This window comes from Tupaia chinensis, unplaced genomic scaffold, assembly GCF_000334495.1.
Source record: "Tupaia chinensis unplaced genomic scaffold, TupChi_1.0 Scaffold000532_1, whole genome shotgun sequence".
Taxonomy (NCBI): Eukaryota; Metazoa; Chordata; class Mammalia; order Scandentia; family Tupaiidae; genus Tupaia; species Tupaia belangeri.
The window spans coordinates 2474167-2486487 of NW_006160045.1; the positions used below are offsets into that span (position 1 = coordinate 2474167).

Below are 12321 nucleotides of genomic sequence, written 5' to 3' on the forward strand. Positions count from 1 at the left end.
CTATCATAGAATGAGTGGCTTAAACAACAGCAATTTATTTCCCAGTTCTAGAAGCTGGAAGTCTGTGAGCATGCGCAGATGAGTCAGGTTTTAGTGAGGGCTCTGTTCCCATTAACAGGGGCTGCCTTCTATAGCATCCTCACATGATTTCTCTCTCTCTCATGTCTCTTCTTCAAGAGGGTACTAATCCATTCATGAAGACTTTAACCTAATGACCTAGTTAACTTCCCAAAGCTCCACAAGTACTATCACACTGGGAATCCGGTTTCAATATTTGAATTAAGGGGGACCATAAAGCATCCAGTCCATGAAGTTATCAAATATGGAAGCCTCAGATACTGTACCTGAAGAACACCCCCCCCCACTCCCCAATAAAACAGCATGGGATCATAGAGGCAGTGACTTGAACTTGGAGCCATCAGAGAAACAGCCAATATCTGTAACTCCAACAAGCATTCTTAGTAGTAGCAGCTTTGTCTCCTGAGCCACCAATGATTTTTGACCATGTTCCTTCTTTTCTGAAATAGGGCATCCCCTAATTTAATGTGCATTGGCGTCTTATGGGGAGCTTGTTAGACTTTCCATTCCCAAGGCCCAGTGGACTCTAATGCAGGAAGTTTGAGACCCCTACCTTGGAATAATGTCCTAAAACATAATTCCATACTCCTCATTCCTCACTGTCACATGGTCAAACTATGGGGCCTGGCTGAGTTCTCTAAATGCAGATTCTCTAGGAAAATAAACCAAGGCCATAAACTCAAGTACAGCTTTGAGAGAAAAGTGTTGCACCAAAACAGAAAGCTTTGTGGCAGCAGATACAGATGCCTGGTTTGGCTTCCTCTACAGCACCAGAGTGGCACTAAGTAAAATCTGACTGCACACCATGCAGGTCACAGGCTCAGTTTCTCCACTCAGTAATCCATGTTGCCATGGGATGTTTATGAATTACTGCTGATCCCAGGAAGTCTCAGTTTTGTCTTTCATGATGCTGAGATAAGTGTTGAGAGACTGTTTTACATTTTCCCTTATAAACCTCCTTTCAAACTCTTTAAAATGAGGTGTGAGGAACAAATCAGTAAGATAAGTCAGAAGGCCATGGCCACACTTCTTTCAATATACCCAACACATTATGTAAGTTATGATTGTTTCCTATCTTATTATACTCTGAGGTGAATATATTATAGAATAAGATTTTTTTAAAGGTTTTTGCCATAGAGTTGGTGCCCTCACTGGAGAAAGACAGCGACAGATAGTGAAAGGGAAAGTGGGAAATCACTCCCCAGTGACTTCCATTTCTTTTCCATTCTCCTTCTGAGATTTTGGGCATGCACACACGTGCCCAGCATGATTTTCAAGCCACCACATCTGGGAATTAAACCGTGGTCAGCCACGTAGGAATTTCAACCACCAGGCTACATGCTGGCTCCTGAATAAGACCTTTTAATTATAATAATGATAATAATGCATTATTAATTACCAAATGAGGTAGCTCTTATACATCAAATTAAGCCATGTATTCACCCACTTCATTTACTCTAGATATCTATATAAACAATTAAAGAAGACAATGTTTTTTACATGGTCAAAGAATAGCTCAATTTATAATATATATATATATTTTTTTTTTGGAGAAAAGATCATGTCATTTATTTAAGCCACTCCTCTTTCTGTCTACTCCAACACTTTAAAGCCACAAGCATACATTAAAATTAAAATCAGAATAACAATGATCTACTTTTTTATGTTTTTAAAAATTATCTATTCAATTTTATTTATTATTAGTTTTTAATTTGGCCAGAGAAAGAGAAAATGAGAAAGCAAGCCACCAGGTCCAGGACTTGAACTGTGGTCAGCCATGTGGCAGTCCAGCACCTTAAACTACTATGCCACATCCTAGCCCTAACCTACTCTTCTTTGTATCCTATATCCTTGTCAGTGATTCCAGGTCATCTTAGCAATCATTTTAATGTAGAAACTAAAGTAAGAGTCTAGTTAATTCATTTGAACAATTACCTCAAACACATATATATTTATTGATAAGATCAAGAAACTAAATGTTTGCAGAATTATATCCTGATATTCATAACTACAAGGCACTCAGTGGTGGGCAAGTTAGCTATCATTATGATTAATATCACACACATACAATCATTTGCAAAATCCCTTGCCAACTTTGGAAGAATTTTTGAAAGGTAATTTTCTGTGTTGTGTCATTCTAATAAAGTAAATTCTTTTCAAATCTTGATTTCTTAGCTTCTTTCCACCTCTAAAGCCTAATGTTAAAGTTCTGTCATCCAAAAAAGAATAGACACCAGGTAGGCAACAAATCTAAGTTTTAATCTTTGCAGTTTGTTACCTCTGAAATACATTTAAAGTCAACTAAAGCCCAGTCATGGTGGATGCACTGCTAAGACGCTGTGCTCTGCAAGTTAGGACCACATGGGAGGCCTGGCTTCAATTCCCAGCCGAACCTAAAGGTTGTTGTGGTGATTATGTGCCTGTGATCCCAGCAATTTGAGAGCGTAAAGTAGGAAGATCATCTGTCGAGACCCTGTCTTAAGAAAAGATTAATTTCTAATCTTATTCAAAAAGATAACACCAGGGGCCAGCAGGTGGCATGTTAAGGCCCACATGGCCTACTGAGGTTCAGGTCCTGGCTTAAAAATCACACTAGATGCATGTGCAAGCATGCCCCAAATCCCAAGAGGAGAATGGACTTTGAATTGCAGTACAGTCATCCCCCTAAGGACTGATTTCTCACTTTCTCTCTCTTTGTCTCTCTCCTCTCCAGCGAACACACGTATCCTACAGGAAAAACCTAAAAACAAACAAACAAAAAAACATTAAAACTATAACACCAACTGAAAAATCTCACAAAAATGTAAAACGATTGATTCAGAATGGCACATGGAAAACATGTAGCTTTGCATAGTTAAAAATGCCTAATCTTACAACAGCACAAGAACTTGCAAAGGATATTTTTTCTGCACAGGATTTGAACATATTTAATATAACATGATAAATAAAAGTCTGTAGTTATATTTAGATAGGCTTATGCCAAGAAGGTAATTAGATGGTATACTTTCTTTTCTCCTTTTTTTTAATTGCCAGGGGACACGTGGACTCACCAAAGAGCCAGAGAGAATGAGGGAGAAAGCACCCCAGCAAAGAGGCATGATCACACCACCATCCTGTCTTCATTTCTCCACCCTTTTAGACTTGTAGGCCACACTCATGTGCACATGTACACATGGTGAGTTTTTCAAGCCAGCTAGCTGGGGCTCAAACCCCATCTGACCGTACAGGATCCAATTTCCTTAGGGCCAGCTCTGAGATGACATAGTTTCTAAGGTTCCTATCAGCTCTACATTCTGTGGTAGGATAGAAACTAGGTAGAATTCATTGTTTTGTTGTTGTTTATTCTCATTCCATCACAATTACAGCTATGTGACTTTATTTTGAGTTCCCTAAAATTCACTAACTCCTTTTTGCCATCATCCTTACCTGAAGGTTTATACTTTTTTTAAGGGTCTCATTTTTCATACTGAATGTACAATGAAGAAAACCACCTTCACACTCAAATGATCATATCTCCTAGTTTTCATTGGCTCTGGCTACTACAGTTATATAATAGAAGTCTTCTAAATAGCTAAGGAAACCTTAGAGCTTAGCAGGTTTTCAAGAAATGATAACATTTTTACGGTTCCAATAGTCTATAACAATAGTCCTTGTATAAACCATGTAGATCTAAAAAGATGAAATCTATACACACAAGATTTGCTACCATTTTTTTGTCTTAATTATAATACTCTGTGTCCATTCACTGTTGTCCGGCCAGACATATCTATGTAGCTGCTGAAAGATCTACAGCTTCTCCTGTTTCTTCTTTGGTTTCAGCCGCCTCGCTTACTTTCTCACTCCTCATCTCTGTTTCCATCTTTTCTCCTGTCTCACCTTCAATGTGCTGGTCCTCTTCCTTACTGTGAGTTCTCCTGGCCATTTCCACATTTGCCTCAGTCTCTACAATTCCAGTTGGATGCTCTGTACTTCCCACTATTTCCTTCAGGTTGAATCTGCTCCATGTTTCGGCCTTCAGGGGTTTCATGGAGAGCATCATTCATTACAGATGTTTCCACAATCCAACTCCTGTCCACAACATCTGGTGGTTCATTCTTTTTAAGGGCTGTTTCTAGAAGGTGGGGTGGCTCAGCTTTTCCCAGTACTCTTTGAAGGTGCAGGTCTTCAACTGCTTCCACTAACTGATTTCCCTCCAATATTTCTGAAGTCAATTTCTTTGGGAATTGCATCTAGAAGCTGGGACTGCTCATCTTTTCCCAATGTTTCCTGAAGTGGTTGTTATTCTGTTGATTCTACAGACTTTCTTCCAATTCCACTGGAGATTCATTCTCTTTGGGAAATGTCTCTAGAAGCAGGGATCGTTATCCTTTCCCATTGCTTTTTGAGGTTGTAGATCTGTAGCTGTTTCCAGAGGCAGAATGTTCTCAGCTGTTTCTAGAGGTTCCACCTCCCCAGTAGCTTGTGCATTCTCAGAGCCTTCCCCTGCTGCAGGAGAGACTCCTTCTCCTGCAGTCTGCAAAGGCTGACTCTTACCTTCTGTTCCTAACAGTTCCACCCCTGCATTTCTCTTACAGGCTGATCTCGGTTATTGCCTCCCTGTCCATCTTCCTTTCTGCCCCTGCAGTATAATCCTGTCCACCTACCTGAGGTGGCGCAGATTCTTCTGGTCTCTCTAGAGACTGAGGCTTCTCTGTGGCTTCTGCTGGGTCTGCAACATCCTTTCTAGAAGCTACATCCTTTGCTGGGGGCTGTTCATGGAGTGATTGATCACCATTAGCTGTAGACCCTACTGAAACCTTGAGCTTTTCTAACAGAGGGAGTCTTTCCCTTTGTACATGGCCACATAAAGTGAACTCTCTCCCCAATGTATGTGGTTTTGGTTAGGCAAAGCAAGATTCACTTCCGTGCGCTGTCTGCATTTTTTGCCCCACCCCTCCTGCTTGCAATCTGCTTCCACTTCCTGCCCTGACATCCCAGCTCTTCATAGCAATATTTTGAACCCTTTTCATATTCTTCTGCTCTGAGCTAGGTCTGCAGGCTCCTGTTCCCATGAAGTTTTAAGCCTTCATTTTAAAACTGTAAAGTGGCATTCATCTCGTGCATCAAAAACAATAGGAGACATATGCAGTAAAAGTGGTATTGCCAAATAAATACTTTCCTGTCTAATTGATTTCAACTTTTTCTTAAACTGGGGGAAAATATTAATGGTCGTGGGATATAAGGGAAGTTAGGCAGATACTTATTAAATGTGCTGAGGAACACTTCAGATACAGGAAAAGCAGACCAGTATTTAGAGTTGGTTAGTCAATCATAAAAGTGAAAATAAGAGGTACAACAGAAAAATATGATGCTCTGCAAGGCTGACCCACATGGGAAGGTTTCAAGTTCATGTCCAGAAACCTCCCTGAGTATACCAGGCATGCACATGCCCATGATCCTGGGCTGACTAAAGATAGGAGGCAATCATAGTATCAAGACCCTTTTGGGATGCTGTCTCTCTGTCTCTCTCTGAGTCTCATTCATAAAAGACACTTTTTTTTTTTTTTGCTATTTTTTTAAAGAGGTTTTTGCTATAGGGCAAGTGCGCTCGCCAGACAGACAGAGAGAGACAGAGAAACAGAAAGCGAGAAATCACCCCCCTGGGGGGATAGCCACCGTAATCCCTTTTCCTCCACTCTCCTCTCAGGATCTTGGGCACACACGCAGCACACGCGCCTGACATGAGTTTTAAGCCACCAGGTCTGGGACGCGAACCGCAGTTGACTACATGGGAATCCAGCGACATAGCCATTACACTACCTGCTGGTCCCATAAAAGACACTTTTTAAAAAGTTTTTTAAAAAGTAAAAATAAAGTGGTTCTTTAATCATCTAATATTGATTTTTGCATTTTATTGCAAGTTTTCATGTAAGACCTCTTTTCTAAGGCTCAATTCACAAAACAATATATTAATTAGGCACAGTGATAGCCCAGAGAATGAATTTTCATTTCTTCATTATCAAGCAAGTACTATCTTCTATATGGGCAGGAAGTCATCAACCCCAACATATCATTAGCATCATCATTTTAGCAAATCGGTTCAGGCTAATAGCTGAAAATTGGCTAAATGGGATGTTCTCTGACATGCAGTCCTGGGCGTGATGAGAAAATAATGGGTCTCTTTTTTAGGCAAAAGAGTAATTAGCAATAAGGAGTTGCCCAAGCTCAATTAGTTAATAATTTGCCAACACAGTGAGTGACACATTAGAATATAGAGTTTAGCTCAGAATTGATATGAAGCAAAATGAATCAGTAAACCCAAACAAAAGGACATCCATTCTTTCTTTCTTTTTCTACCATTTAGTCCAACCTCAAACCTGAAAAAAGCAATCATAAAAATGTTCCTTTGTCTAGAGAGGTGAGTCTTTAGAACTTGATAGAATTTGCAAATTTTACATTTAATTCTAATTTCCAAAATGTTGTATCAATAACTGCTGACCTGCAAATATTAAATCAAGAGGCAGTCTAATCTGAAACAGCTGAGAAATTTTGTATGTGGATTAGTGGCAAAGAAGCAGACTTTTTTACATATTTCTCCAATTAAAAGTATCCCCTCTACCAAAACCATGAAGACTGACGGTGAAAAGCAAAGGCAGCCCAGTAGTAGAACCTTATCCCACTCCACATAACTATTTCCGTCCTACTCCTCCCTTTGTGGACACGTACACCTGGCCTTATTTTCTACAGAGAAGAGAAAGAAGCTGTTTTAGAGACTCCAATTAATAGGATATATGTCAAATATTTGGACTTCCTGGAAATTACTGTAGCCCAGTTGTCCCTAAGCCTGATTCATTATTAAGAACACCTCAGAGTTTTTAAAAAATAAGTTTTTCTGCCCATTGCTTCTCAAAGCTTAATGTGCATCATAACCTCAGGGGATGTTTGAGATGCTTTAGATCCTGCTTCTATTGCTCTGAGTTGGACCTCTGATTTTGTGTTTCTGAGAGGCTCCCAGGAGATGGACAATGGTTTGCAAATTTCTACTATAAGTCTTGTTTTGAAATAGTTTTGTGAAAGTATTTTCTAAATGATAATGTATTATATAAATTGAAATATTGTAATAAACAGGGATTTCATTATTAAAATAATCAAGCTAGAGTCCATTCTAGATTTCATGTAATATGAGCTAAAAAGTATTTCCTTTTATCTCTTAATTGCTTAGGAATTTAAAATTCAATCCATTAACAAATTCTATCATTTCTATTTCCTGTGACTTGCTCCTTTGATTTAACATCAACATAAGATTCATGTGTGTAGCTACAGTTCATAGAAAAGGCATACTTTTATATAAAAGTATAAATTTAGATCTTTAAATATCACTCCACGCAAAAATAAACTTCGGATTTTTTTTAAAAAACTAAATGTAACAAAACCTATTAGTACAAAATATAGCAGAATGTTATTTTCAGCTCCAGAATAGGGAAGGATTTCTTAATATGACCCAAAAGCACAAATCACAAAGATATACATGGATGAGACTGACCACATAACAATTTAAATTGTCAGATAATTTTTAAACAAATAATGTTGAGACAAGTGACAGTAACAGTATATATAGCACAGGATTAATATCAAAAATTCATAAAGAACTCTTAAAATTCATAGAAAATGATCAAACTATTTAAAATGGCAGAAGAATAGAAAAGTCACATAAGAAAAAAATCAAAAGGCCAGAAAACCAAAGGGGTTCAATCGCATTTTGGTAATCAGGGAACAAAAGTTAGAACATTGTCTCAGCCACAGTGACATGAGCAACTAAGACTCTGTGCTCCACAGGCCCGGGACCACATATGAGTCCTGTTCAATTCTTGGTTCAACCTAATGGCCAGTTGTGTTGGTGAGCACTGATAGTCCCTACCAGGAGTCTAAAGCAAGAGGATCACCACAAGGGCAAGACCCTGTCAGATAAAAGAGAGAGAGAGAGAGACCAGCAGATAGCATGGTGGTTAAGGCACTGGATCCCACATCACCAACTCCATGGTCAAATTCCAAACCCAGTGGCTTGAGAGACATGCTGGATGCATGTGTATGCATCCAAACTCCTGAGAGGAGACTAGAGAAGTGACTGCAGTGTGAATGTCCCCCCGGAGCATGATTTATCACTTTCCCTTTCTGTCTCTCTCTCTCTCTGTCTCTGGCAAGCTCAGATGTCCTATGGCAAAAATCTAAAATACAATAACAAAAAAAATTTTTTTAATTAAGCAATCATTTCATTCTTATCGGATTGGCAAAATGTCTAACAATACAAGGTGCTGTAAGAACAACCTATTACTGGTGAGGCTTTAAGTTGGAAATACCATATTGGACAGCAATGTTGCATTTTCTGGTCCAGACGTCTTTCTTTCCACTTTGCAATTTTACTTCTAGATAGGAAGAAATGTAAATGATCATTCTCTAAGCAATTGTGTTTATTAAAAGAAAGATAACACCCAGTATAGTTGCCCGATAAGTGAAGGCACATTAAGTCAAGAAATTAATCGAGTAGTTCTCTCAGTGGACAAAAGAGAAGACTCATGGAGGCTGTGTTAATTACAAACTGAAGCTTAAGTTTATTAAAACAAGTCAGTAGTAAATGTTGAAAGAGGAAAAGAAAAAGTTGTTTGATATCTGAAACTAAGAAGCTGAACTTGCTGCATACTTAAGTAAGGAAGAGTTATACTGAACAGGTACAATTTCATTAAGCAAAACAAATTGCTCATCTCATACAGTTGTTAAAATGAACTGAATCCAGGGGCCAGCAGGTAGGCATGGTGGTTAGGGTGCTGAACTCCCACATGACTGACAATGGTTCGAATCTCAGACCTGGCGATTTGCTTTCTCACTATCCTTCTCTCTTTCTTTCTCATGCCCTATAACAAATTAAAATAATAATTAATAAAAATTAAATAAATTATTTTTTAAAAATAACTGGATCCAAATAGTAGAGGACTTCAAAAAGTTTGTGAAAAGATAGAATTAAGGTACAAGTCTGTTTTGGTGAAAAACATTTTGAAATTCACAAAGAGGTTTTTCACAATATACATTTTTCATTAACTTTTTCAAGAGCCTTCTTATATCGGTATGACTAAGTATCTAAAATGGGATGCTTGGTGAAGAATGAAAATGTCAGAATATTATGCATAGCATAATATTTATGTAATTTTTAAAAAAGTAATATAAGTTGTGTGTGTGCACGCCTGTATAAAGTAAAATGAGAAAAACATGAACTGGACACACTGATTTATATTTATGCCTGGGGATGGTGGAAAAAATATGGAATCAGGGAGAGAAACTCAAGACCTTTGACACAAATGTTAATGTTTGTTTTTCAGGTGATTCATTTTGTGTGTTTTGTAATTTTCTAAAATAAAATATCAGGTTTTGAATAACTATTCTACTTCCTTTCTTACATAATCGCACAGGTAATGACCTAAAGAAAACTTTTTAAAATCATGAATCGTTCTTTCTGTAATACAAACATAAAACTGGGATTAAATCAGTACCATGTATCTAAAACTTTAGATAGAAGTTTTAGGTAGAAAGAGAACTTCATTCTCTTCATAGAATATCTCAAATCAAATGCTAATTGTTGCCATTCTCCTCAGCTTCTGTGGTGCTTAATTTAACTTTAAAGTTACCTTATTCATATTAATTATGAATTATTTAGATGTTTTTCTTAGAGATTTTTGCTATCTGGCACAGGCACTCGCTGGAGAGAGAGAGAGACAAAGAAAGTTAAAAGTCACCTTACCTGCCTAAGAGGGGTTGGCTACACCGCAATCCCTTCTCATTTGCTCTCCTCTGGGGATTTGAGGCATGCATGCATACGCACCTGGCAAGAGTCTCAAGCCACTGGCTCCGGGACCCAAACCACAAGTGGCTATGTGAGAGTCCACTACACTACATGCTGTTCCAGAATTATTTGGATTTTTTTAGAAGAGAGGAGAAGGTAATTTAGACTCTAGTCGTTTCACAACATACCAAGAACACTATACTGGGACTCAAAAATCAGGGATATACTCCATCTCAGCTACTGACATGAAGAAAATACTACTTGGTCACAATCTCACGACTTACAACTCTGTGTGTGTGTGTGTTTTAACTTTGCAAGAGGGCATGTGTGCTCGCCAGAGAGGGAGAAAGACTGTGAGAAAGCACCATCTCCCTCAAAGGGGATAGTTGTGCCACAACCCCTTCTCAGTCATTTCTTCCTCTTTTCGGGATTCCAGGCACGCACACAGGCTGCTGGTCCAGGACACAAATGGGACACTTGGCCATGTGTGATCCAGCCACCTTCACCACACCACTATCTGGACCTTTGTTGCTTTCTTTAAAGTTGTGATTTCTTGTTTACATAGAATCGATGTATATTTGTGGGTTACGGAATGGTATTTAAGGCATGCCTATCATACATCATCATCAAAGATACACACACATTCATCTTCAACATTGAACTTTACATTGTGCATATTTGTTAGTAGTTCTCATTTTTTCCCCAAATATGTATTAAATTATCCATATTTTTCCTCTGCTGTGATACATAATACTGTACCTTCCCTTTATTTATATTCATTCGTGTGTTCTTTAAAAATTTTACAGATGGGGTAAAAATGCCTTTAATGTGTGACTCTTCATTCCTCACTAAGCAGGAGGTAAATGAGTGGGACTCTTCTATTTATCCAGTTATCTAAAGTAGATATTTGGACCAGCTGGTGGTGCAGTAGTTATCGTGCTGGATCCCAAATGGTTGACTACCATTTGAGTCTTGGACCTAGAAGCTTGACACTCATGCCAGGCACGTGCATGCCCAAAATCCCAAGAGAAGGATGGAAGAGAAGGATTGCAGCATGCCCAAAATCCCAAGAGAAGGATGGAAGAGAAGGATTGCAACATGCCCAAAATCCCCAGAGAAGGATGGAAGAGAAGGATTGCAGCATTTCCCTGGGGGATTTCTTGCTTTCTGTCTGTCTCTCTGATGAGTGCGTGAACACTATAGCAAGAATATCTCACCAAAAAAAGTAAATACAGGGGCAAGCAGGTGGTGTGATGATTAAGGCTCTGGTATCTCACATGGCCAACTGCAGTTTGAGGCTGGTGGCTTGCTTTCTCACTTTCTTTTGCTCGCTCTCTCTCTCTCTCTCTCTCATATGTGCACATGCCCTATAGCAAATTTGAAAATCATAATAATAGAAATAATTTTTTAGCAGTCAAGATTTTGTTTTATTTTACTACTGGCTAGAAAGACAGCATTATGGCCAAAAATGGCAATGACATTGAAAGAATTCTCTGTGCTTTTCAATATGCAAATATATTTTTTCCCAGAGTTCCTTGATAGGACCTCAAGAGTCCTTGTTAACTCCTCTTCTGATGACGTCCTTTTCTTAGTTATATTCTTGAAGAGCCTGGGCCACGAAGAGTTTGCATAGGTTCTGCACAGCGAACTCCTTGATGTTCTGGCAGTAAGTGCTAATCTGGCCTGCGATGAGCAGTGACTCCATCCTGGCAGGGGCTGGGGTGGCATGAAGATCTTGGACAGGTCCTCCTCAGGGAGTGGAGGTTTGCCCCGACTCTGGCGCTGCATATTCTCCTGATGGCAACGCTGCTGATACTGATGTTTCTGCTGCTGTTATTTACTAATATTCCTCATGTATGTGTTATATTTAACTATATCTTGGCTCATTTCATCCACTCTGTTCATCAACAACCACAGATTCTTCCCCAAATGATTGCTCCTGGGTGGTTGGCCACACCACAATCCCTTCTCCTCCAATTTCCTCTTGGGATTCTGGGCCCACACACACATGAACCCAGCATGAGTTTCAAGCCTCCAGGTGCAGGACTTGAGCTGTGGTTGACTGCTAGCAAGAAAACCACCAGGCCATCTCTCTGTACTTGCTTCACTGCCAAATCTCCAGAGCCACCTTTGCCTTTGCCTTTCCCTGCCGCACTGGTGGTGGAGCTCGAAGAAGTAGCAGTGGAGCCAGTGCCTCCCTTGCGGGATGCCATCTTTCCAGACAGACAGGAAGAAAAAGGTAATTTTTTTAAATAAAAGTAAATACAATGTCAGTATCAATGATACAATAATTACATTGATTTTGATCCTAAAATGGGTATTTAGGACATTTCAAACTATTATTTCATTCTTTATTTTGGTTCATCTTTTTGTTATACAGAATGTGCACTCAGCAGAGAAGGGGGATAAGAAATCACCACCTGGGGGGGATG

At 39.1% G+C, this 12321-nt stretch overlaps 1 protein-coding gene across 1 annotated transcript; it reads right to left on the reverse strand.

The window, feature by feature from the left end:
- Positions 1 to 3844: 3844 nt before the first annotated feature.
- Positions 3845 to 12102, reverse strand: LOC102481190 (glutamate-rich protein 5-like). Its single transcript, XM_027775203.1, is given in 7 exon segments — positions 3845 to 4057; positions 4059 to 4292; positions 4395 to 4441; positions 4444 to 4658; positions 4660 to 5119; positions 11326 to 11719; positions 11989 to 12102. Coding segments are annotated over 7 exon segments (1677 nt in total).
- Positions 12103 to 12321: the final 219 nt, after the last annotated feature.